Source organism: Plectropomus leopardus, chromosome 11 (genome assembly GCF_026936395.1).
Source record: "Plectropomus leopardus strain MGB_pleo_1.0 chromosome 11, ASM2693639v1, whole genome shotgun sequence".
Classification (NCBI taxonomy): domain Eukaryota; kingdom Metazoa; phylum Chordata; class Actinopteri; order Perciformes; family Serranidae; genus Plectropomus; species Plectropomus leopardus.
The window spans coordinates 23992971-24020563 of NC_142186.1; the positions used below are offsets into that span (position 1 = coordinate 23992971).

The 27593-nt window shown below is 40.9% G+C and overlaps 2 protein-coding genes and 1 long non-coding RNA gene across 3 annotated transcripts in view; 1 reads left to right on the plus strand and 2 right to left on the minus strand.

Annotated features, from left to right (window-relative positions):
- The first annotated feature begins 2063 nt into the window (after positions 1 to 2063).
- Positions 2064 to 10735, plus strand: znf526 (zinc finger protein 526). Its single transcript, XM_042489301.2, has 7 exons — positions 2064 to 2358; positions 3069 to 3235; positions 5488 to 5583; positions 5672 to 6447; positions 6536 to 6671; positions 7522 to 9096; positions 10134 to 10735. Exons 1-7 carry the CDS (start codon positions 2064 to 2066, stop codon positions 10305 to 10307), a joined length of 3219 nt encoding a protein of 1072 aa, XP_042345235.2. The 3' UTR covers positions 10308 to 10735.
- On the minus strand, positions 2256 to 11337 carry LOC121945315 (uncharacterized). The gene is made up of 4 exons (XR_006105949.2): positions 10784 to 11337; positions 10066 to 10303; positions 3168 to 3269; positions 2256 to 2392 (listed from the first exon to the last, which is right to left on the minus strand). It is a non-coding gene; the product is annotated as an uncharacterized LOC121945315 (long non-coding RNA).
- A 799-nt stretch (positions 11338 to 12136) lies between these two features.
- Positions 12137 to 27593, minus strand: part of cicb (capicua transcriptional repressor b) — a 47004-nt gene continuing 31547 nt past the window's right edge. The window contains exons 12-21 of the mRNA XM_042489284.2: positions 26529 to 26668; positions 26206 to 26366; positions 22594 to 22778; positions 19294 to 19758; positions 17514 to 17860; positions 16395 to 16552; positions 16137 to 16288; positions 15846 to 15980; positions 14892 to 15023; positions 12137 to 14396 (exon numbers count right to left, since the gene is read on the minus strand). Coding sequence (XP_042345218.2) covers positions 14107 to 14396; positions 14892 to 15023; positions 15846 to 15980; positions 16137 to 16288; positions 16395 to 16552; positions 17514 to 17860; positions 19294 to 19758; positions 22594 to 22778; positions 26206 to 26366; positions 26529 to 26668 — 2165 coding nt within the window. The 3' untranslated portion in view covers positions 12137 to 14106. The remainder of the gene's footprint in view (positions 14397 to 14891; positions 15024 to 15845; positions 15981 to 16136; positions 16289 to 16394; positions 16553 to 17513; positions 17861 to 19293; positions 19759 to 22593; positions 22779 to 26205; positions 26367 to 26528; positions 26669 to 27593) is intronic.

Consider the following 27593-nt stretch of genomic DNA (forward strand, 5'->3'; position numbering starts at 1 on the left):
TTGTAATACCCAAATGATACATTTGTTATGGACAAAGAGCCAACACAGTATTAACCAGGACAATGTATGACAATATATCACAATATATGTAAGCTTCAATTATTTTAAAAAACAAAACAAAACAAACTATAATTATTAGAATAATGTATTTAAATAACATTACAGAGAGAATAAATTGGTAATTAGGCTATGAGTATTCTTTTTTCGCACTTATTTCTCAGGTAATTTCCTTGTTTGTTCTCATTTTTTACTTTCTTTTGTTTTTGATGCATTTTTCCTGGTCATTTTCTTGTTACTTTTAAGAAACTCTTAATTTTTATTCAGATCATTTCTCGTAAAGCTGCTCGTTGACTTTTTGCATGTTTTGCCTGAAATCAAGCTAATTTGCTCAATAGTAACAAACAAACAAAAAAATCAATGGGCTCGGGGAAAACTGTACTCCAACGGTCAACAAAAAAACTACAATGCCCATCAGTATATCAGAGCAGATGATTGACAGCCAGCCTGTCCATTTAGAGATTCTGAAATATTGCGACTACCGCATTGGGCGGGGCTTCGTATCACAAGAATGAAGACGATCGGCGGGCAAACATTTCATTTCACGCGTTGAATTTTATTTTCCCACGGAAATTTTTCATATTTTTGTATTTTCTCGCCACAGACGGTAACAAGGGACTAAGAAAAAGGCGCAGGCTCGTGTGAACGAAGAATGATGACTACACGAGGGATCGTCCAACGAGAGTAAATGAGAGGTAAGGGGAAAGAAGGGCCCTCCGCCGCAGCCGGAGAGCTGCGGGGAAAAGTGGGTAGCGCCGCCTGACGGACCGCCCGACGAACCGGGGAGCCGCTGTCAGGAAACCGCGGTGCCGAGAAACAGGTCTGTAGTGTCGGAGGGAGCGCCGCCAACAGCTCTCCATATGCCATCACACACTGTAAACAAAGATATGAATCACATATGTGAGGAAAATCAGACAAGAGTCAGCGAGGTTGTACTAAGTGGTGGTCGTATTGTTAGCACTGTTAGCATTCAGCTGGCTAACTGCTGAAAATTGCGATGTTCGCGGGATTGTTCCAGAAAATCTGCGTAAACACCGCTGGATCTGTTTATTTTATACATTAATGACTAACGTGCCGCCGCTGTTTGCGTTGTGTTACACTGAAACCATATATTAACCATCAAAAACATGCGGAGAAGGCAATGAGCAACTTAACAGCACATGGTGCAAAAATGAGCAAGAAACGAGTAAAAACTTAAATACATTTCTGAAAGAAATTGTCCTGATATACAACCTTTAAAAAAAAATAAAAAAAAATCAGATCTCATCATAACTATTAATTTATGCTAATAGTTATTATTAAAGTAATTAGGTAAACCCCTGTGTGTTCCCACAAGTGTCTGTTTTATTTTATTTTATCTGTCTGGTTTGTAAATACTTGTCTTTTTTTTATTTGTAAAATGTTTTAACCATTAAATGTATGGTTTTCAAAACTGTAAAATTTAGTTATAACAATAATAATAATTAGTAAAATGTAATAAAATTAACTGAAAATATGCACACTCACACACAAATTTATATGCATACATGTGTGTGTTTGTATTTAAAAAAAAATAATTTTCTTCATCACCTTTAACAAATTTTTTGCAGTTTGTGGGACATTTCATGCCAAGCTGGTCATTGTGTTTTCACTATGTTTTTGAAGAAATCAAACCAGTTCCTCACAGGGTTCAGTAATTTGTGAAAGGCGTCTAAACTCGGCACTAGCAAACTGATGTCAAACCAGGTTTTAAAGGGTTAATGACTTGATAGCTACTATATAAATACTGCTACGTAACACCACTTTACGTAGCGATAATGTTTAGTTTTACACGTTGTCATTTAACCTTCTTGTTTCTCACAGGTGCGCTCTTACACTGGCCGTCTGGATGACAAAAATCATCTTCATTTATTGGACACAGAAGTGAAGTTTCAGTCGACCACCTCCTCGCCTGTCACACATCTCCTTTCATGATACACTTGCAGCCTTAATAAGACAACACACACACACACACACAAAGTACCAACATGGCCGAGCAGCAGGAGGAGGCAGAAGATGTGTTTGTGGAGCACCAGTACATGTGCAGCGAGTGCCACCAGCTCTTCAACACCCTTGAGGATGTGCTGATCCACCAGCAGATCCACACCGGCCAAGAGGTCGAAGGAGAAGGGGAGGTCATGACCATCCAGGGCGTCTCAGAGATGGGGCAGACCCAGCAGTACCAGTGTCTGGAGTGCGGGGCCCTGCTCGTGAACCCGGAGGAACTTCTGCAGCACCAGGAGATGCACATGAGAGAGGCGGGGATGGAGGTGGAGCAGCAGGGTGAGGGATTTGTGAGCATCGAGATATGAACCCTCTGAAACATGAGTAAATTGGCTTAATTTCTTTCAAAAGCATGGAAAGAAGGCAGTGAGCAGCTTAACAAGAAATGGCCCAAAATTTAGCAAGAAATCTGTAAAAAGAACAAGATTACTTGAAAATAAGCAACAAAAAAGAACAAGATATTGACCTTTAGTGCTTAAAAAAAAAGACTTCTGTAAAATATTTATAAATACGTAATTATAAGATTTACAAATAGAGTTTCCTGGAAGATTTTTTCACCAGTCTTTTTTCACAGCTAACTTTCTTCTCAACTTTTACAACATTTTTGCAGTTTGCAGAATATTTCTCAGTCGCTTATTGCTGTTTTCCCTGCGAAAATCAAACCAATTTCCCAGGTTTAAATGCGTGTGAAATGTATCCGAATGCAGCACAAGAACACGGATGTTGATCCAGTAACTAAAGGGTTAAAGGATGTAAAGATTCTCTGTGCATGATGCAAAATGATGCTTTTTATGTGGAGGCCTTTTTATAAAGAGATGCTTGTATTCAATACTAATGAAAATGATACAAACTAATTGTGGTTTTGACACTTTTTTCAAATTTTCACACCTTTGGAAAATGAGTTCAAAATGTAGTTTTCATTTGCATAAATATTAGTCATAATACAATTAAAACAACACTAACCACCCGTGTCTATGACGGTTCCTCAGAGCTGTGTGAGGTTTTGGAGGCAGAGGAAGGGTCAGAGGGGCAGATTTCAGGACCGGTTCAGTACCAGTGTCTCGACTGTCTGGCTCTGTTTGACTCACCTGAGACCTGGCTGGAGCACCGGAGGACCCACAGCAGGAGCAGCACGCACAGTAACACCGAGGCCGTGGTATGGGAGACTTCTTTCAGACTTTTGTTCTAATCTGAAAAGTAGAACAAATTTTCCATTTACTGTGTTTTTACTAAGGTAATCTCTCTGCTATTGTCACAATTATCGGTGATTTATTGAACCGACTGGTGGATTTCTTCAGCCTTTAGGAGACACAGTGACAGTTCAGTTTTTTGAAGGAAGTTCCCTCCTGAATTAAACATTAAACATGTTATTAACAGTTATTAACATCACGTTCACGTTGGGCTGCAGAGGTTAACGATGTAGGTTATTTTTTGCACCCACGTCACAGCATCCGATTAATGTGGCGCGTGACGTGCATTGCAGGGTTTGTACAAAGTGCTTGAGGTGCTTGAAGTACTTGAATTTGGCACTGAGAAATTTAAATACACTGAAAATCAGACTTTTTTTTTAACTTGGTTGTTGAAAAAGTACTTGAATATACTTGAAGAACAGAATTGTAAATTACTTTATGAAACGTATTTGAAAAGTGGGTCATATTTGCCTTTATTTTCTGATGCTGTGTAAGCGCTATGAGCTCAGATCGCCAGTGGGTTAGTAAACGGCGGTAAATAGTCAGTGCCAGGATGTTTCACTACAAAACTCTGATACCAGAGCAGCGTCAGCCGTAAGCGCAAGGTTTACCCACAACTGCACCGTGCTCTCCGCCCCCTGTATTCGCCTGCTACTGTTTTTCTGCACATGCCTGAATAATAACAATAACCAGTTAATTTCTAAAGCACTTGAAAAAAGTACTTGTCAGTCCTTGAATTTGACTTTCCTGTGTCTGTACACCCATCATCTTTATGGGAAGAATCAAAGTAGAGTTTGTGCTCATTAAAGCGGCAGACGCTCGGTGATACTGGGTCAGATCTCATAACAGAGTGAAGCTGATGATGTAACAGCTGTAAATTTGAGCAGTAACACTCGCTATAATCTACTCCTAATTTTTTTTTTTTTTTTGCTGTGCTGAGTCATTCTCGTGCGCAGCTCCAGATCTCTGGATGGTGAAGCCACTTGGCAGTTGCATTCATTTAATTTGGGTCAGGCCCTGATGCTACAGAGTGCATTCAAATTGCTTCAAAGCGAAACGTTTATCTCAGTGGCTCTCTCGGTTGTGTCGGCCAGCACAGATTGGTTTGCTGCGACTGCACTGTAATTCTAGAAGGTACTGGTTTGAATGGGCGTCACGGCCAAACAGCAGACGTCTCGTCTCCAAAGCATCTGATAATCGACTAAATTAAAAGACAGGAGCACTGAACTTTCAGCGTCTTAGCTATTTTAAATTTAAGAGCAATTACCAAATATTTTAGGGCTGTGCCCGACTCAGAATTATGTCTGTCGAATCAGATTCGGCCGTTAAATTCAAATATTCATTGTTTCTTTTTTTCCACGTAAGGTTTTACAGTTTAAGCCGGACTCAGCGGGACGTTCAGTGTGACAGTGGCATTCATGTTATTCCTTTTTTAATGTATTTTTAGTTAATGTTTTATCTATTCTATTTCCTTTTATTTGTGGGTTGGTTGCTTTTTTTGTTTCTGTTGTTTATTTCTTTGTGTTACTTTCTGTTGACATTATGCACCTTGCATTATTTGTCCTCTGGTTTTAATTTGATCCTGACTCGACCCCAGTTTCTTCTCGCTTGTGTTTAACAGAACCATCTTTGTATCCCATTTCCTTTGTTTGTCAAGGCACTTTGTAAACTGTTTTTAAAGGTGCTTTATAAATAATGTTCTTCTTCTTCTTATTATTATTATTATTATTATGGCACTAACAGATTTCAAATGCACAACAACATAACCAGATATCAAACAAAAACCAGAGGCTGCAGCACATTAAGTTGCTGTGAGCTAAAAATAAACCACTTCCTAACAGAAAAGAGAGGATAATCTTATTTATCCTGTGTTTCTTTTTCTTTTTCATTTCATGTAAAGCGTCTTTGAGTACCTAGAAAAGCGCTGTATAAGTCCTATCTATTATTCGTGTTATTATTATTATTATTTCGGAACCTTACAGTGCTGTGTGTCTCACATCAGCTGCAGCCTCTACCAAAGAGTAGCACAATCCAGAGCTCTCACTCTGCAGCAAAATCTGCTGACCAATAACGTCCCAACAAGCGAAAAACAAACAAGAAAACGTCGACTGAGGGGTCTCTGACTGATGATTCAGATCTCAGACTATTGCGTAATATCGGTGGCCCCGCATTCACTGAATATAAATCCAATAACTTGTGTTTTCGGCCCTTGCGACAGGAGTATGTGCTGCAGCCTGATGGCACCGTCACTCCACTAAACAACGTGCAGAACTACGTGCTGAGCGAGCAGCAGGCTGGGGAGATCTTGGCACAGGTACTTGTGATTGTGAACTCCTCACAACAGAGGAATTAAATGAGACGAAGGCTTTTGAGGTTTTGACCTTTCTGTGTGGATTTTCCAGGTACTCGCTCAGCAGCAGCAGCAGCAGCAACAGAAGAAACGTCCGTCTGTCTCCAAACCTTCTGCTTCCTCCCGCTCCTCCCTGCTGCCTCCAGTGACGGCGATCCCCGGCTCTGCCACCATGCACCTGCAGATTCTCACCGCTCAAGCTCTGGCAGACAACCCCGCCACCCCCAGTCAGCGCCGCTCCAAGCTGCCCCCGCTTTTGCCTGCTGTGGCGCGGGGCTCTACGGGAAAGCTGGGTGTCCTGGAGAACGGCGTCCAGAGACTGGAGCTAAGGTTGGCCCCCAGCGTCCAGGACGACGCCCAGCAGCAGACAGAGGTGGTGGTCATCCACCCGTATGAGTGCTCCGAATGCTCCCTTCTCTTCCAAACCCCAGAGGACTTCCTCCAGCACCAGGGAGAGCACTTCCTGTGTCAGGACAAAGAGAGCGGAGAGCCAGGCGTCATGAGCTGCTTTGAGGACGCGAGAGGGAGGGAAGAGACGACAGAGAAGGCGGAGGACATGAGAATTAGAGTAGCAGAGAAGAAAACAACAGTCTGGACCAAAACTCAGCAGTGCGAGCTCTGCAAACGCACCTTCACCTCCGTCAACCGGCTGGCCTCTCACAAACGCGTCCACGAGCAGGGCACGCATGAATGTCCAGAGTGCGGCAAGGTGTTCAAGAAGGCGACGTCACTGCAGACGCACATGCGCACGCACTCGGGCGTGGCGAGGTACCTGTGCGTGGACTGCGGCAATGGCTTCACCACGGAGATGACTCTTATCATGCACAGGTAAACGCCGCAGCAGCCGGGATCGCCGAGAAAAAACTGACGGCTGATAAACGCTCTGTTTCATCTTCTCCCTCCTGGTGTCTTACAGGAAGTCCCACACTGCAGATCCTCTTCACAGGTGTCAGTTCTGCAACAAAACCTTCACCAACATGACCAAGTACCTCTACCACCGAAGAACCCACCTCAACCGTGATTCGTCTTACCCTTCTACCACCATCTCCATGGTAACAAGCATATCCACTTTACCAATTGTGACCACAACCTTAAGTTAATCGGGGCACACGCTGCACGATTTGAGGCTGTTTTAGAAATATTGCTTTTTATTTCTACTCCCACTGCACTTGTTCTAAGCCAAAGTATTGTTTGCATTTTGTGAAATATGTTTTATCTAACGTGTGGACCTTAAATTAATGACTAAGGAGAAATCTGAAGCTGGTGGTTGGACCAGTTGGGAACCGCTGGGTTAAACTGTACAGTTGAATGAGAAAAAAGGCTCTGACCTTTAGGAATCAAGAGCCTGAAATGTATCCAAACCAGGCTCTCCGCGAGTCCTTAAAGTCTTATAAGGAAGTGAATTTATTAATCTAAAAATAAGGCCGTCATTGGTATAAAATTGACCTAAATTAATCTTTCAAGCCTTACACATGCTCAAACATGGGAAGCAGGATTTTATGAGCTATTTTTTTTTTCTGCAGTTGCATTGCAAAATCTCAAAATCTCTTCCATGTTTTACTCAACATTTGTTGCAGATAATTTAACTTTGTAACTTTGGTTTTTGTCACAATATTTTGACATCATAATTTGACACAATGAACTTAAAATAAAACTAAACTTAATTTCGAGGGGCATTAAAAAAGTCGTAAAAAGTCTTACACGTACCTCGCCTTAATCTGCAGGAACCCCGATCCAAACGCATCACAGCAGGTGGGGAAATGAGGGCCGGCTAAAATTCTGTCTGACTCTAAAATGAGTCCTGGAGCTCAGACTTCATGTCAGAAACGGTCTGAAATCGTGCAGCGTGTGTCCAGCTTTAGTTTGACGTTTCAATCAAACTAATACTTCTTCCTTCTGCAGGTCTCGGCTCCAGTCAGAGCTTCTCTCTCTGCTCTGGCGATCCTCCAGAGAGCGAGAGAGAAGAATTCCCACACTGATGAGGAAAACCTGTTGGCTCCTCTCACGGAAGATGAGATGGAAAAACTGGAAGAAGATCCAGTGCAGAGTTGTCAGATCAAAGTTCAAGGAGGGGAAGTGGAGAAGCAGGGGGAGGACAGCAACATGGACGTCTCTGCCCCACCCGAGGGCAACACGGCTGACCCTCGGCAGGTGGAGGACGCCCCTGAGTCTGGCTTAGCTTCAGACGCTGCCGGTGAAGTCAAAGCTGAAGCTGCGTCCTCGGACAAAGGGCCTTTTTCTTGCCGTTCGTGCTCTAAGACCTTTACCTCCCAGCTGCAGCTCGTCCGCCACCGACGCAAGGCCCACATCCCCGAGCGCAGCTTCGTTTGTGGCATCTGTGGCAAGTCTTTCAAGAAGCAGATCCACGTGCGCAACCACATCCGCATTCACACCGGCGAGCGGCCCTTCCAGTGCTCCGACTGCGGCAAAACCTTCTCGTCTCTCGCCAACCTGATGAGGCACAATCTCATCCACTCTGGCGTGCGACCGTACCGCTGCGATGTCTGCCACCGCTCCTTCTCACAGTCCTCTAACCTCCGTCAGCACAGTCTGCTGCACTCCAGTGCCGCAACGCTGTGCTGCCCGGACTGCCCCGCCACCTTCCGCTGGCCCACCAAGCTAGCGGCACATCGATACACCCAACACCCCGGGGCCCCGGCTCCTTTCCCGTGCCCCGACTGCGACGCTGGCTTTCTGACCAGGAGACAACGAGACAATCATTGTCTGGAGCAGCACCCCTTCATGGCGCAGGCGGGTGCAGAGAGAGAAGCAGGCAAAGAGACGGACAGCCAGACTGAGCCGAGCAAAGATCCGACCGCAGAGCCGTCCACCTCCGCCGCAGCAGAGACACAATCAGGGGATTCAGCCGCGCACGTGCGAGGGGGTCTAGATTGTCACATCTGTGGGAAGAAGCTCAACTCTCCGGCCAACCTGCGACTTCACAGACTGAGCCACTTCGCCTTAGGCCCCGGGCGGCCGCGGTGCCCCTCCGGAAAGCGTCCTAAAGCCCACCAGTGTCCCATCTGCGGCAAACTGTTTGTCTCATCCTCCGGAGTTGCACTTCACCAGCGAGTCCACACCGGCGAGCGCCCCTTTCCTTGCCAAGTGTGTGGCAAACGTTTCCGTCAGAACACTCACCTGCGAGAGCACCTGCGCACACACTCGGGCGAACGCCCATTTCGCTGCGAAGTGTGCGGCAAGGGTTTCATCCAGAGCATGCACCTGGCCGAACACCGCCGAACGCACACGGGCGAGCGGCCGCACGTTTGTCCGCAGTGTGGAAAAGCCTTCAAGACGTTCTCCAACCTGAGGAACCACAAAAAGACCCACGCCAGGCAGCAGAGGCTGGATGAAGAGGCGGCTGCACAGGCCGCCGTGGAGTCCAGCTCTGCCGTGGCGGTGGTGGACGCTTCGGCAGTGGAACTAGCGAACAGGCAGCCTCAGCTCATACAGATCCAAGCCGCAGATCTTCAGCAGGTCAGAATGTGTTTGCTACTAACGTCGTCCTTAAAAACCATGACAGAGGGCGTCAGAGGCCGTAAAGTAACTAAGTACATTTACTACAGCACTGAACTTAAGTATGAATTCAAGGTACTTGTACTTAACTTGTTGTATTTTCATGCTACTTTATACTTTGCACTCTACATATAAAGATTTTTGCATAAAAATCAGTTATAAAATGTGATGTTTGTTATAAATTAAATTACCATTTTATACAAGTACTGCTGCAACAATTAGTTAATTAATCAGTCAATTCACAGAAAATTAATTAACTATTCTGATACTCTGAAGTATTTACATCTTTTTTTTAAATTGTATTTGAGTTTTGGGAGGTGTTTATAATTTTGAGTTTTTGAATGTTTTTTCTTCTATCTTTGGAGATTTTTTTGGTTCTTTTTTGTATTTATTTTGAAGTTTTGAGTGTTTTATATTTTATTATATATTTTTTAGATTTTTTAAAAGAATTTTGCATTTTGGGGGTGTTTTTTTTCTGTTTTTTTGTTTTTGTTTTTCTATTCATATACTCTTTATAACATTGCGTAGTTTTGTTTTGTTTTTTTTTTACAATTTGTGGTTTTTTTGGACGTGTTTTTTTTTCTCTTTTTAAAAAAGATTTTTCTGCATTGGGTACATTTACTTTTCATACTTTAAGCACATTTTCCTAATTGTACTTTTAGTATGTGCAGAACCAGTTCAGGTCCAGCTGAGGTGTGTGAATGAAAGTAAACTGACCTAACTGCATTATCCAGCTGTGTTCGTCCAATTCGACTCAGTACGATTTCAGTCGGACTGACGTGTTCACATGCATTTTTTTAAAAATCCAGATTCAGTCAGACTAACACATTAATTTGACTTTTTCCAACATCATGTAAACATATCGAGTGAATGACCCATTTAAGGTGAAAAAATGATCAGTTAAAATAGAGAGGGGGACGTAATCAGCACCTGTAAATGCGTCTGTGTGCTCTCTGCTGTCAGTTGAGCTAATTCTGGGTTGTGTTTCCTCCTCTCAGACACAGGGCACTCCTACCATCATGTGCAATGAGTTTGGGGAGACGATAGCCATCATTGAGACCAGCGAGGGAGGAGCGCTGCCTCTGGAGCAGGCTTTGGAGATCTACCACACAGCTTTGGAGAACGGCCTCGCCATGGACACAGTCGCTGTGGACGGACTGCAGCTCATCTGAGGATGAGTACAAGCGGACAGAACACAAATCCTCCTGAATTGACGAGTTCAGTACTTGTCCTTATACTGACACTGACTAAAGACTAATTGACTACTGAGAGGTTGAGTATTCTGGATCAGATAATGAAGTACTCTACAGGAATGCTGTAAAATGACAAAAAGCATATTAAGTTCAGCAAACAGACCAAAGTAATTCATCTTCCCTGTTTTACAACACTATGAGATGGATCAGTGTTAAAGTTTATCGAAAAGTGCAAACTGAAATCATAGATATGCCATTCATTATGAATAAGGACCATTGGGTGTGCCTCAGATGACATTTGTATCATTAATTTGATCATTTATACAAAATGGATGTGATTTTTCTTCTGTTTAAAGGGTTGATCGTGCTGTTGTAAATAGAAATCAATAAATGTTTTTCCAAGATGATTTTGCACCCATGTTCTCATGCAACACAGCTGGGGATAAAACACTTACCTGTTAAACGATAAACCACAGCGTTAAAACGAAGATCCGGCACCCTGCTCTTGCTCAGCATCAGAACGTATCGATTATACAAACATTTTGATCCCTCTGGACCTTCGTCAGGAGTATTCAACACAACTTTTAACAACACTGATCTCAATAGTGCTCCGCTCATTTGACACAGGTGTGAAACAATTACTCGGCTGTGGGTGTGTTTAAGTCGCGGACAGCAACATGAGTACCACCTGTCACACTGAATTCCACATGAAAATGATACAAAAAAAGACTACAAAAAACATTTCCCCTTGTTTCCCATTTTTTAAAATGTGGAATTTAATGTGACAAATGGTACACGTTACTGTCGTATGTTGAGAAACACCCAACAGCTGATTAATTGTCCCACACCTGTGTCAAATGAGCTGAGCACTATCTAAGATCAGTGTTGGAAAAACTTGTTGATTCCTCCTGACGAAGGTGTAGAGGGACAACTATTTAACAAACACTATGTTCACACTGCGGGCCCAAGCGGTCCAAAAAATTAGATTTTTCAATCACTAAATTAAGTTGTTGAGCAAGAGCAGTGTGCAGGATCCAATTTTCACGATTCAACTGACATTTTTCAACACACGTGCACCTGAGATAGTTGGATGTGTGAATATCTCTCTTTAAACAAAGTGCCTGTGATAAACTGTAGTAAAATTCCATATGGTTAGTTTTAATTTCAAATTTGAATTATTAAAAACTGTGTTGCATTACCGCACTTGAAAAACTCAGAGTAGATAACCACAGCCAAGCAAAAGTCACCCAAACGCATGGCCACATGGTGCCGTCTTTCGTGTTCATGCACATTTAACATGTTTTTCATATGTTTACATGAGATACTGGCATTATTTTGATGTTAACACAACAGAAAAGTGAAAATTGCTGCTAATTTATTTGTGGTTTTCAATAAGGCCCCCATGATATTAAGAAAATCAAATGTTCTGATATTTTTGACCAATTACTTGGTTGATTATTGGTGCTTTCTCAAAATGTTTACACAATAAGCTTTTTGATAAATAATCAATAGTATTGACTAAGTGGTTAAAGGTAAATAATAGAACTGCCAGAAAAGTATTAAAAAAAAAAGGCATCACATTACCATAAAGCAACCTATAAAATCAGGAAAAGACAATAAATCTACAATATCTAGTCTCGTGTCTCAATATCAATATGTTATCAATATATTGCCAAACCCTATTTTTTTGCATCAGCTCATGAGCTGCTGTTACATTTAAAAGGAGCTGGACAAAAATGATGCTTAACTTTACGTAACATTCTTGATAAATGTATCTCCGCTTAAGGAAAACCCATTTTTCACATTGCCAGCGATAAAATCACTTTAATTGAACACCTATTTTTATTTGCATACTGAAAGATACAGATACAAACTTAAATTATTCATAGAAATTCCTCTCTTGTATACTGGAACAGCAAAACAAGGAGTATAACACAAAAACATTAATAGCCATATTTATTATTGTTTTTTTTCCATTTCATGTGTTTTCCCTTCGGTAACGGGTGTCTTAAAAGTCAACTTATGTTCAATGACAGATTTTTCCTTATCAATAATATAACGAGTCTACTGACTCTACAGTAATTATTTACAACACAACCAAGTCTTGCACAAAGACACAACCAGTATTAGATCCTACCAGCTCTCTTTGATTCGTCCCCCTCCCCTCGCTTCCCCCGGTTTTCTCTCCGCCTGCATGAAAAGGAGGTCTGGAGAGAGCAATAAAGTGACAAAGGGAGGAAGGAGGGAAGGAAAGAGGTGGAGGAAGGAGATGTACAAGTGTTGAGGCTATAGAATCAAACTAAGCGAGGGGACAGAGTAACGGGGTCGTCTAAAAACATACAGCTTATTACTGCTGAAAGGATATAAAGGTCCACGTTGTGTTTTCTCGTCCTCTTTGAAATGAATAAAAATAACTGCACCGCAGGTCCTTGCTGAGGTGAGAGGCCAGTCAAGGGAAGACTACAATGGAGGAACTGTACAGGTGTGGAGCAGCCTCTCTCACCTGCCTCCAAAATTATATATAAAAAAAAAAAAAACAAGAAATCAACAGCTGGCGGAAAAGAAGGAAACATCTGAACTAAGGACCGGGGTTCACTGCAATGATATGAGTAATAATAATAATAATAATTATTATAATAACCATAGGAATAGTACAACAACAAACTGAATATGACCATGTTAAATACAAATTATTTTTTAAAAAAAGTTAATAAAACTGCTTGGCAATAGAGGCTTGAGGCCTTATCAGCCCGACCTCTACGACTAAGAGCCAGGATGTGCCCGCTGACTCTGACCCACCTCCGTCCTTCATGGCGAGCAGATGAGAGGCACAGGAATGCTCTGTTCCTACCTACTGGCATGTGCTAGCGTCAGTCGCGAGAAGGGAGGACTTGGCCAGACAGGTAAATTGCAGGAATGATGGCACTGCCAGAAGTCCACTTGAGTTTCAGTCAATTTTTTTTCAGTCACCCTCGGTAGACCTCCCCTGAAGGTCTACCTGTGAGCGATAAAATGGAGAAAAAGATCTTTCCAGGTCCACAGTAACGAGTTCTCTTGTCCAATCAAATAGTTTTCGGCTGTTGAGGGCCCAGCCCCCTAATGTCAGCAGAAACAAGACACAAGGTTACAACAGTTACGTCTAAATACAGGTTGTTCCTCGAGCAGAAACGTACTCCTTTTACTCCTCTAAACGCTATTAAAAACAAATATCAAAACACGAAGTGTCCCCATTTTAAAACCGCTGACGTCTCGTCGTCTCAGAATGGGTTAAGCAGGTTTCTCCATCCAAAAACAAGATTCCTTTCTTCTTCAAGGCAAATGAGTGCAGCTGTACACAATGGTCCTTCGTTCACTGGCATCAATGGGAGCTTTCCTCGAGGTGGTTAATACAGAGTGCTAATTCAAGTGTGGGAGTTAAGAGTTTGCAGTATGTGTGTGTGTGTGTGTGTGTGTGTGTGTGTGTGTGTGTGTGTGTGTGTGTGTGTGTGTGTGTGTGTGTGTGTGTGTGCGCGCGCATTGTGGTAGTTTTTGTGCCACTGGCTTTTCATGTGTCCTTTTTTTTGGTACACATTCCCAACAGTAAAAATAAAGGCCCAACACTGCATACAAACATCTCTCCCTCTCACAGGTCGGCTGCTGAGGATGGAAAGAAAATCAGCATCTATCTAGAGGAGAGTGTGAATTTAAGAAAAAGAAAAAAGTGTGTGAAAGCGTGTCGGGGTTGGAAAGCTGTGACGTCAACAGTCACTGATTGGTCAATCTAACTTGTCAGCGTCCCTCATCTGGAGGAGTCCTGTGAATCACGAGGATCCTCTGGGCTCCCCTCTGTGCTCTGCTCCACGTCTTCGTCCTGCAGGTCCCCACCTCCTCTCAGAGATCCCTCTCCTGACTGGGAGCCAGAGGGTCCAGGGAGGGGGCCGACTGAGTCAGGGATGCCTAAACCAGAGGCATCGGAGGGGGCAGCCGTCTGCATGATCTTCTGCCGGACCTCCCTGATCTTCAGCTGCAGACAAACCTTGGTGGGAAATATATCGGAGTATCTTGTCTGGAAGGCAGCAGTGGCCTGAGCTGGAGGAGAAAAAAACACGAATCAATGTCTGCAAGTGGAAACCGGATCTGACAATGCTTGTAGATATTATATATATAGATATATATACACAGGGTTCCTACAGCTTACAGGAAGTGGAATTTAAGACTTTATAAGACTTTTTAATGCCACTCAGAATGAAGTTTAAGTCTGATTTCACTATGACCAAAATTGGTCATAGTGAACCACCAAAATTTTTGCACAAATATTGACTTTGACATAAAACATGACTTTTGGCAATGCAGGTGTTTTTTTTTTTAAATTACCCATTACTTTGAGATTTAACAATGCAGAAAAAAAAGATTCATAAAACTGTACCTTTTATGTCTGGGAACTTTTAAGACTTTTGAGGAACTAATTAAAGACAGTTTAAGTCCAATTAAGGCTCTATCTTTAAATTGGGTAATTCAGTTACTTTAAAGACTTTTTAAGGATCCGCGGGGACCCTGTGTATGGCGTGTGTGTTTGTGTCTTACCTGATGGAAAGAAGCCCTGCTCCTGGAAAAGCTGCATGACCAGCGCTCGTCTCTGGTCCAGCGTTCGTCGTAGGGACGAGTACGGCACCTTATCGAACTCCAGATCTGTCAGGATGTCTTCTCCGTCTGTGGCTGGACGAGGGACAAACAGGCAGAGTGGTTGAGTCTTCAGAAAACTAGTTTCGATAACGAACATCTTTGTTTATGTGTATTTAGAGGCCATATCTTTAATCTCGTGTAAATACAGCAGTGATTCCTATCTGGCTCAGGTATTTTTAGATTTTTACACTGGTGCCAAGTGACAACAAGGAAAAAATTTTATTCAAGACGCACTTAGATTTTTCCAGAGCTTCGAACGGCAACTTTATTTTTTTATTAGTATTAGGCTTTTGCACTAACAAAACCCTTTTGTTACCACTGACTGTTGGTTTGGGCATGAGTGGTCATGTTACTGATGTTACACTAGTGTGTATGACTGTAATGTTGACTTTTTATTTTGTAGCCTAAAGATGCCCCCCACCCCATCCCATTCCCTTTTAAAAAGTAATGCATTAAGGTACTCTACACATCTGATCTATTTGTTTAAAGTAACAGTACTTTTATTCGATTGCCATATTCTGGTTCACCTCTGCTGTGTCACTTGTGTCTTTTACTATTTAAAAAAAATGACTTTTGAAAACATGCATGGATTATTACAGAAATGACAGCAACCAAAATAAAGCCAACAAAGGAGAATGAAACCCTTTACATGAACTCTTATACTTTATAAAGAAGGTCATCAAGACACAAAGGATAAAAAAACATTACAATAAAAGTGAAGTACAAACACAAAAAACAAGAGCTCTCCCTAAAACAACACTTCTTTAACACCCGTCATCTATCCAGAACTCAAAAATAAAAGACCAGAAAACAATTACATGACTGGACGTATACTTAGACTTCCTCGTGTGTTACCTGCTCTGTCAAAGGTGAAGATGTCTCCCTCACACTTGGCGGCACTTTTAGGCGTGTTGGGCTCCGAGCTGCAACTTGAGCGCCGCCGACTCTTTCTCTTGGGCGAGACCTGCTCATCAGTGGCCGAGTCCAAATCTACAGGCACAGAGAGGAAACAAACTTCAGATCTTGATATTTATCAGGATCAGAACAAAAAGCTGTTCAGGGCATCATGCAGTTCTACTTTTGCTTCCATAAAAGGCAGCAACTATCTGCTAAAAGCTTTTAGTCGGAGTATCATGTGACTGAAACCTGTAGAGTTCTTCCTCTTGCGGCGATAGCTGCCCAGAATGGCGCGGGGTGAAGTGGCCAGACTCTGCAGGGTGGGTGAAGGTAAAACCTCCTCAGGCCGAAACTCTGGCAGCTCGGCAAAGCGCTCCTCAAAGTACACCTCTGACAGCACCCTGCCAGACCAACACGCGCACACACACACAATATACAGCATATATACACCGTCCATCGATAACTTGTGCAGCATTACACTAAAGATTCATAAAGGTGTTAACTCACTTATCCACTGAATCAAAAGTCTTCTTCAGGGGTGGTGGGCGAGCTTTGACTTTTTTGGGTGTAGGACCATCTTTGTCAGTCTGTGGGGGGGGCAGGGTGGGCTCTGTGGCTGATGGAGGGGGGAGAGGAGAGGAGGGGAGGGACTCCTTCCATCCAGCCTGCACAGAGAATTTGATTTAAGTATTTTATAAAAAGTGACAGACAATGGTGGACGATAACAAAGTAGACTTACTCAAGTACTGTACTTAAGCACAGTTTTTGAGGATCTGTACCTCATGTGAGTGATATCTTTTGGGGGAAACTTTATACTTTGACTCCACTTAATTTAAAAAACAAATATTGTACTTTTGACTCCAATTATGTTTCTAAGAAAGGCTTTTGTTACTCGTTACATTTGCTTTGAAGTCAGCGGATGTTTTTTCGCACTGTCGACGGTAGCTCACTTTTGGATTTTAATTTTGGTGTATAATCCACCCAATTTTAACGCTGTCTTAAAGTTATTTTCTGTAGTAACTTTATACTTTTTTGTGAGATTTATTTTTTGTCTAGCAGAGTTGCTGTTGAACAGTTATAAAGCTAAAGGTATATAAGTGTGATGGTAAGGCAGGTTGTAATATATAATTTTTTGAAGTAGCTGCATCTACAGCAGCGCCACTGTTTGCCAGAGAAGACATTAGCTGGAGGATTTGAAGACTTGTTAAGCTAGCACTTAGTTGAAACAGAGAGACAAACAAGAGCTGCAGTTAAATTAAAAAAAAAAAAAAAAAAAGATTATGGTGATCCTTTTGTTAATTAGTCTTTCTGTGGACATTTTTGCAGGCTTTACAGCATATTCAACAAGCTTCTCATTCCACAGGTCCAACAAGATAGAGTCATTAGGGTCTGTTAATGTATTGTGAAAATATAAACAATGTGTTGAGATTAAATGAAAAAATACTTTGAATACTTATTTGTATAAGCAAGTATTCCAGTAATTCATCTCAAGAAGTAATATGACTTCTAGCATTGGAGTAATATTTGTAATGAAGTCGTGTACCGCTGGTCATAGATGATGTTATAAATCAGCATCAACTGCTCATTATGTTGGAGCTGAAAGCCAGTGTGTGATGCTCCTCTCACCTCTTTGGTGGTTGTGCTTTCTCTGTGTCGTGTGTCGGAGGAGTCCACTGCACTGGAGCCCTCCAGGGGTCTGTCAGAGGACAGCGGCTCCTCAGCAGGATGTGTTGATGGAGACCCCGTCTGCCCCACCAGCTCAGGATCAAAGGAGAAGCGACTAGTTGCTGCCGCTTCTCTTTCCTTTTCTCTCTCGCGCTCCCTCTCCCGCTCCCTGTCTTTCTCCCTTTCTCTCTCTTTTCCCCGGCCTCCTCCTTCATAGCTGCCCACGGGGATGTTCGCCACTGTTGCCTTCACCTTCTGAGGCGTCCTTACTGGAAGCTGGGTTAGTTTGGGTGTACCTGGTGCACTGCCTGGAACGCAGAAAGATGACAACATGTTGATTCAATGAACTCAGAGAGCTGAACCCTAATATTAGGTTCACACGGATAGAACGTATATTTGCAGAGAAAGAGGGCTGTGGATTTTTCCTCAATCACTTTCATTGAAAACATGTATTTTAAAAGCCAGTGTGAACAGAAGGACTGATTACAGCAAGAAAAGTCAGTTTCAATTAACATATTAGGGATGTCAGTTTCTGTTCATTTTGACAGCCCGACACGCATTAACTGGAACTAACTAGTCAATTTTTAAGAAAAAAAAGAAGGGCAAAATGATGTGTACAAGAGGCATTTCCTTTAAGTCGGGCGTTAACGTTTTTTACACTGTTAATGCTGCTAACAGAGCTGTAAGAGCAGACAGTGTTAACAATTGCTCCTTTTACATCACCTCTTCAAGGCAGGAATTTCATGCTGTTATTCCAGCTAACCATGCTGTATAAAAAGTACAATCGCAGAATGGGGGAACAGAGTTGTCTCGCCTTTAAGCTGGTATCAAAGGGCAGTAACAGCACCAAAACGATGTCTGTATTAAAGGGACAGCCAGCAGGAAGGCATCATGGCCGGCAAGGGTGTGACAACGTGTTAAGTGTTTCAAAAAGTTGGTGATTTAGAAAGTAGCTGTTAGCAGATAACTCAAGAACAGTAGCCGAAAACGTCTGCAAATCGGGAAAACAAGTAGATTCAGGAGCACCTTACCCTCTGAGCAGAGGACGACATTAGCCGCCATATAACAGGGGCGGTAAATGATTGTTATTGCCAGGTTGATCCACTGTTTTAAGCATTCACCCATATCTTATTCTTAGAACTAGAGGCTGATGTTGTGTTGCATGTCACGCCCATAACACCTCTTTTGGTTCTGTGATGCTGACAACTGATCTAAAATCACACACTGAAGCAGCATGGTGCCGCATTCATTTGGTTCTGTGTAAAAAGGCAAAGGCGTCAGGAAGAAGGGAGTTTGTAGCGACCCTATAGCGAGAGAGGGGTCGCAATTGTGTCAAAATGCCATCAGTAGCAGTAATCATCAAATGAGTGGCACCGCTATCTAGCTCCTACCAGACCTGGTTGTGAACATATTTTTAGGAGTAGTCAGCTTTAGGATGCACTAATAACATCAAACATCAGGAGTCAAACACTGACATAAAATAACATGATAAAAAAAGTATCACCTGCATAATGTCATGCAGTATTTTCCCTCCATCTCATTTTTGTACATTTATGAACAAGGTAAAACAATTCAAATTTCATCCCCCTTGTTTACTCTTACAAGTGATCTCTTTTTTGGATGAACAGGAGAGGGGCCAGAGAAGGATGTAGCTACAAGCAGCACATCAATAAAAAAATATAACTACCAATCACAACCTCGTAAACAGAGTGTATAATAGAAACAGAACACGTGGGCGTACCAGGTGTTTGGAGTGGAGGACTGCAGGGCCTTATGGACACAGCTGCGCCACTGGGAGGTGCCACTGAGCTGCTACTGCTGGAGGTCTGCCTCTCCTGATGTCTGTCCGAATGCGTCAGCATTTCTGTCTGCCTCTCGGCTTGTCTGTCAGTCTGTCGATCCGGGGGTCTGTCCGGAGGCAGGTGTCTGTCTGCCTGTCTGTCTGGATGGGGTTGCGGATGTGGGTGCGTAATTGTGGTGGGGGTTGCCGTGTGTTTGGACAGGATGTGGGGGGAAGCGCTGGAAGGGCTGGAGACGGAGTAGACCACGCTGGGGGGTACTGCTGTCATGGAGACCACCCCTGTTGCCATGGTGACGTTAGGTGACGGAGGGTAGATGGCAGTGACTATCTGGCCCCCGGAGCCTGAGGCAGGGGCTGAGGTGGAAGGCTGTGGAGACTGAGCTGTGGCGAGGAGCGGCGGCTGACCTGGATGAAGGAAACCCCAGAGGCCAAATATTTTCATTTTCTGCAACACTCACAGTGTCGATCCAAAACATTCACATCAATAAATGTTTTAATTGCCGTTTAATTTAACAAATCTGTGATTGAGTCTTCCAGCTGTGGGTCGATAATTGTCCCTGTGAATGTGCTTTTAATATTGTGTGGGGTATTTAACTATTTAACTACTGAACCAACTGCTGACCACCAAAACAGATGTTTGTATATGTATTCAGTCAAGTGACACATCTGAATAATACAGTGAATTTTCTGCACTGTGTTGAGGCAGCCTTCACAATCATAAAAATCTTTGAAACCAGAGAAAATTCATTTGGTTTATTTTAAAACTTTAGGGGAAAAGGCAATGAACTAGAAATGCCTCAAAGGAAGTAATGTCTGTTTCCTAACTTTGCAAGAAATGAGGAAACAGTGACAAGAAAGTGACCTGAAAATTAGTTTAGGAGAGAGATAACACGATTTTTTTCCCATTTTTTGTTGCTAATTTTCAGGTCATTTTCTTGTGTTTTTTCTTTTCTTTGGCTTATTTTCAGGTAGTTTTCCTGTAACTTAAACAAAAAAATTCTAGCTAATTTTGAGTAACTGCGTGTTAAAGTTGCTCATTGCCTTCTCCCCATGTTTTTGAAATAAATCAAACCCAGTTGTTTCAGTGCTGTTCATTTTACAATCTATAACAGGCACAGTGGAAACAGAAGACTATATTAATTCAATATCTTTTGTTTGTTTACACATTTTATTCCATGTATGAATTAATCTGAGATACAAAACTGTTTTAAATGTGTATCTGAGGGCAGATCTTTCCCTAGCAATTGTGAACTAACAGAGTGTGGCAAAAGATCACTTGGATACGCATATGTATATTCTGTGCCACAAGACTAGAGAGGCTATTTATACTTCATTCACACATTACACATTACAAACACAGGCCTACTACGATTAAAGCGGAATGAAAGTCGTTAGCACAGATCTGTTTGGGTTAAACAGGCTTAAGGCAAGGCATTTTAAATGTGTTTGAATTCATAGGGAACAGCAGTGAGTATGTGCATTATGTACCGTAGTGTGCTGATATGGAAAAAAGTGAGCATATGCATGCTAAATATGGACGTATTTTTGAGTGTGCTGTTGAGGGACACTATTGTTCCACAATGTAATGCATAAAGGAAATATAGAAGCTGCTCAGAGCTGGAAAAAGCTTAACTGAATGCAGATGGTGGTGAAAGATCTTGTGGGAAAAAAAGTATTAAATCTCAGAAAAAGCATTTCAATGCGTATTTGTGAAGTTTAATTGGCAGAAGTGTTCCAAAAGCCAGTTTGGTTGGCATTCAACATATTTTATAATTTCCTGTTAGTATAAAATGATGAGGTAAGCCGATTTTTTGTACACTACTGGCTAAAATATTGTACTGCAAAACTCGATACTGTATAAAGTTAGGATGTAGTGTAGCTATTACATATATATATATATATATATATATATATATATATATATACAGGTATATATATATATATATATATATATATATATATATATACTACATCACACTACACTACATCCTAACTTTATACAGTATCGAGTTTTGCAGTACAATATTTAGCCAGTACTTACTATATATATATATATATATATATATATATATATATATATATATATATATATATATATATATATTGGAAACAGCTATAGCGTGCGTATAGGATGACATTTTTCTGTAGGCCAATGTAGAACTTAGCTTTGCCCTGATTCCATCTTTTAAAGCCTATGGGATCTTTCCATTGGATTTTGGATTACTGTAGAAAATAAGTATAGTGGCAAAGAAAGGAGTTTATGATACTTACATGTTTTGTTCACAGATAGTCTTCACATTTGAAAACCACTTTTTGACTTTTTGGATTTTTTAAGCTTAAATGCCATCACCGGAAATAAAAAGCCAAAGTACAACTATACCACAGTCACTTGACTTGATGTCGCCAACACAATGAGGCTGTAAAGCCCTGTTCTGGGCAACTCAGCGTGATGACGTTTTGCAGTCTCATTTTGCAACTTATTAGCAACCACCTTTTTTAAGACACATAAAAGCATCAAATTTCACGAGTGGGGTATTTACTGAGTCTCTGGCTTGTTTTAACCACAGACCTTATTTCAGGCATCTAATCAAAAAACACTGTTAAGAGGTCAAACCTCAAGCCACAAAAAGAAGTTTCAGCTCATCTGCAGCTGGCATTATCAACAAGGCCCGGGACCCCCACTGATGTGGATTCGCATCCCACAAAAAGTCTGTTATGTAAAGTCTCAACATGTGCCACAATACGTTATATTAACATATATCTTCATCTTTTAATCACTATCATCACTGTACATTATTGCACATATTCTCTAAACACAAGTTAGGCTTTTCTTTTAAAGCTTATTTATAAAATATTTCTTTTAGTTTTTAAAAAAATATGCTTTCATTGTGAATCTTGACTCCTGATTGCGGTACTTGCTTTTATGTTTTCTTTTCTCTATAATGTTTGTTGTTATGCACCCAACACCAAGGCATATTCCTTATATGTGAGAACCTACTTGGCATGCCTGTTATTCTCAGCACATATTTATCTATCTGTCTGTCTATCAATAAAAAAAACCTGAAATCTAAGCTATGAAATGAAAAACTTTGACATCTGTCAGAGGTCAAAATATTTTGTTGGATGGCCAGATTTGTCCTAAGTGCTGCCATTTGCCTACCATTGTTGTAGTTCATATAGCTCATTTCATACATTACTTCAGAACCAGAATGCATGTATTCAGCTCTTCACAGCACTGACCTGCAATCAGTGGCTGAACCAGCGTTTGTCCCGGCGGTGCGATGGCTGTGAACCCAAGTGTTGCCAGGGGCGATGGGACATATGCAGATCCGGGCAGGGCTTGCTGTGTGGTGGAGGAGCCTGTTGTTGTGGAGACCAGAGGCAAAGTGGATGGGACCCCTGGAGTGGACTGGACATAGGTGATCCTGGACAAGGAGGTAAAGAAGACAAGGTGATTAAAGGACAGAAATATTAAGTATAAAAAAAAAGACTGCACAGGCAGAGCGAAGACAAGGACATTTTTGTAATGAAAAATGTCAAGAAAGGTGTAGCTGTGGCAAGAGAAGGTGTTATGGTACAATAATGAGTCAGAACAGGAATGAAGGGAACAGAGGCATGATTACAAGGAAAGAGGAAGACAAAAAAAGAAGTGCTGCAGTGAGGGTCAGTGGGTGAGTGTACATCACGGCGAGCAGCACTAGATGACTAGTGCTCTCTGTGTGTGTGTGTGTGTGTGTGTGTGTGTGTGTGTGTGTGTGTGTGTGTGTGTGTGTGCGTGCGTGTGGTAGGAGCTGAGAGGTAGTGTGGGGGTGGCAGGCAGAAGCAACTTGGGCCACCAGCAGCATGACTAACACATCCAGAATAGAGCTGCACTGCTACAGCTGCACCCCTGCTGGAGTTTTTGTTTCTCCTATTGTCTGCTCGCTATGCTCCAAGTAATCTGGACATCCCTGCCATTACGAGCAATACAGCTTCCTTAAATGTATCATTCATCAAACCTGGAGTAACACAATGTAACTGAGGTTTCTTCAATCCGCAAAAAAAGGGATATATTTATTTGAATTAAAATTGCAACATAATTTTTAGATTCTTAATAGATGCATTCAATCACGGCTAAAAGAGAACAGAGTTTCCCCACACATTCATTTATTTGTGGCGGCCTACCACCATTAAAACATCTGCTGCCACGTACTGAATTTGTATATATAATTTTTTTTGAGCTGTACCGTTCATTAGCAGGGGTGGGAATCATCAAAAGCCCACCGATACAATAATATCATTATATTTAGGTCATGATACAACATTATTGGGATTTTAAATGTTTTGAAATATGCTGAGTATTGGAACAAAATTGTAATTTATTACATGTTTTTTACTGCAAATTCAGGATTTTTTTTGTCAAATTTTTATTTGGCTCATCTAACTTCAGTCATTTTATTGCAGCAACATGTATCTAGTAGACTGAAATTACAGCAATTGATTTTGTTGTTCTAGTAGAGTACCTAAAGTTTATCTTGTACTTGTAACATTTATAATTTATTTAATAAAATATTGAAACTTGGAGTCCGTTTATTCATTCAATATTGCTACATAAAATATCATGATGCAATGCTCTATCAATTTTTCCTCCACCCCAATTCAATAGTAGCACTATTGGAATATATAAAACATCCCATTATTCATTGTAGCACATTGTCAGAGCACAGAAAGTACTCTGGGCACAGATGGAGTTTTGTATTTTGTGTGGATGTATTTCAGTGTGTGTCTTTGGGGATGTATTTTGTGTATTTATTTGTGGACATATTTTTTCTGCATGGATTAGCTGTTGTTTGTATACACTTGCAGATGCTTTGTCTTTTATTTGTAAAATTCAAATTTTTAAAAGAAGCCTCCTGTGGAAAGGTGTTGCAAACTAGCATTTCACAAACACTAAACACATCTGATTCCTGTGCATAAATGTACAATTCTAATGCTAGAAATACAGTTTTTACTTAGATAACATCTGTTTTATCCCACTAATAACAAGAGTAACAGTCCACTCAGAATAAATCAGCCTTGTTTAAACCTGATAGGCATGAACTGGGCCATGTGGAGAGATGTTTATTCTGTCTGAAATGGCTGAATAAATCTTTTATCATCTATCCAATGGGAGAAAGTTGTTATGTAAACGATCTTCTAATTGCTTTACTTTCTATTTTTGGGGTAAAAACAAAATTTCTTTTCATGCACACACAGTTGATTTAACTCCAAGATGGCTGCAAGGGATTTATCTTTAGTAAAGTGATGTTTAATAGTTTTAGTCAGATTCGAAATCAATGCGAGTCCCATTAGTGGCTTGCTCTCTCTCATTTGATAACAGTGGGAGAAATATATTCTGGGAAAAAAAAAAGAAAAAGAAATTTTGCTTCATTAAAAAGCACAGCACTAAACAAGTACAGGTGATCAAAGCTGATTCATCTTTTTAATTGTTTGCTCATGTGTTTGAACACCGTTTTCTAAATATTTAATCTGGAGCACTTATACAGGACATGCAAATATAACTCCTTATCTATTCTTTTTTTGTTTTTTTTTTTTGGAAGCACAGTGTGAATTGTTTCATGGAAGTTGTCAGTCGGATTTATATCATACGGAAACAAATATTTGGCTCATGTAAACTCCAAAGAATCTGACAATAATGGAACAACTACAGAGATCAACAGGAGCCCAGGGTAGGATGAGCGAGGCTGGCATATGTTCATAAATAGGTGCCTGTTTGTCAGAGCTGAGTCAAGATTTACTGGCACATAATTTGTTTATAGCCCCTTTCAGACATCTGATCTTTAACGTTGTTGTGTTTATCTATCTGGAAAAGAAACAGCTTTTAGGCTTTCAAACAAACACGCTGTAGATTTCTCCATCATTTTCTCATCAGACAGAACTATGCACAAATATAATATAGCACATATGCCAATTAGAGCTGCAACGATTAGTCGATTAATCAATTCAAGTCAAATGAAAAAAATGAACTACTTTGACTCAACTGATGTGTTGTTCATGCCATTTTTCATGTAAAAACAACAAACATTTGCTGATTTCAGCTTCTTTGATTTTTGTAGAAAGGATATTAAGTAAGATATCTAAGTTTCAACTCTTTCTCAACTTTTTTCTTTTTTTAATATGCTGTTTAATCTGAAGTTTGGAACATTTTGCTGGATTTTCATCCTTAAAGCAGCTGGAATTAAAGTTCGAATTTTCGATTTCTTAATCTTCTGTGAAAAACAAATTCTCACCTGAAATTGGATCATCTAAATCAACAGATTTAATTTACTTGCGGATAAGAAAAGACAACAGGGCCAATGTTTAAAATTGATTACACAGCTAAGAAGTTTTTAGCACAAGTGATACATCATTTTTTGTTCTGAAGAACGCAAAATACTTTTGCAAACATGATAGCAACACATTTAAATAACAGCGCATTCACATGGTTAAGTGCATGTGTGAAAGAGTCTTTTTTTAACCGTCTTTAAGTGGCAGGTGGGTTGGTTTAGTCTCATGAAAATAAAAAGGATGCTAGGCAGGAAATTACAGGAAGGCATTTCACAGTCAATTTGGAATAACTGCTGAAAACTAATCGGCACTCTTTGTTTCGTTTATTCTGGTGCAACAAAGTGGTAATGTTTACCACTTCAGCACAAATTGTGAGCCAGCAGTTACCTGAATTCAGTTGTTATTTGACATAGTTGCAGCCTATGTGTCGAGCTTGTCAAATGTTATCAAGTCAGCAGTGTTTCAAGATTTATAGGATCGATATATTTTTATTTTCATTGCAATTTGGTTTTTTGTTTTTTTTTTAATGTTTAATGTTTTTCCTACCTGGTGGGTGCTGGTGGCAGGAGTACAGCCTGGGAGGGTGCTGATCCTGGAGCCACCACAGCAGCTGTACCCACTGTCACAGGGAAGGGGCTGGCAGGGTGGACTGCTCCACCCTGAGGCAGCTGGGACTGGACCACAGGCATGGGAGCTATCTGGATGATCTGGCACGTAGCAAGGAAGCCATAAAAAAGGAATACAACAAATACAAATGAATGACTGTGCAGTGTGTGTGGTGAGCTATAGGTTCGTTTTTATTTAGTGTGAAAAAATGACACAATTTCTATCATTTTCATGTCAGTGTCTTCAGGAAAGTGCTCACTGACCTTGCTTCCCGTCTGAGCGCCGTTCTGGACTGGAAGAGGTGGAGCTACGATGGGAAACTGTTGGGCAGGGGCTTGCGCTGTCCGTACTGTTGCCATGGGAACAAGCATCTTGCCCTGGAGCACTGGAGACTGTGTTTGCACTGAGGCAAAGACAGGGAAAAAGGAGAATGGGCATTTTATTAGGAGTCACCACAGAATAATAGATATATGTTAGGGCTGGGCAATAAAATACTAACAATAAATATCATTTATAGTAATATTATAGATAAACCTGCTATTAACCAGAAGAAGGATAAGATGTAGTGGTAGTAGTAGAAGAAAAAGTAGACGAGATTAGCTAATAACATTATATCAGTAATACAACATTCAACACCCTGAAAAAGTTATTTTTAGTCTAATTGTCTGACAACAGATAACATAAGTGATCTACCCCAAAACTGAATTTGCACATAACACTAACTACATTAGCTGTATAGTGGACTCATCTAATGCTCATGGTAAGTTAGCAAGTTAACTTTGCTGACTAATCGCCTAGAACGATATGACATAAAGTGGCTAATGGTAGAGTGAATAAAACTTTAATACATCTCCTCATCTGTAAAAATTTTTTCTGCCTCAGTCACATCTGAAAAACTTTCATCACTACTTCACAAGTCCATCTTTTGTGATTGTTTTGATTGAGAAATGTCAGATGTTACATACTGTGTGTGTAAAACTTAAAGACAGTACTGGCCACAGTTGACTTTTTTGTTTTATTTATTTATTCAGTTTAAATTGTCAGCTAAATCACTTAAAAAATGTTTTATACCATCTGCACAAAGTTTCAAATGCTGCTGACTAGAATTAAGATTTCTTTGTCTATTTACTGACATTACTTTGACTATAATCGTTTTGAATCTAGTTTAGATTTGTGAAAAGTTCTGCTGTTTGGCAAATGATGTCATAATCTGACAAAAAAATAATAACGGAAACTTGGAGGGTGATATGGCCCTAAAATAATGTCACAATATTTCAGAGTATTTTTGCAGTAATGATATTCTTGATAATTTGACAAAATACTGAAAA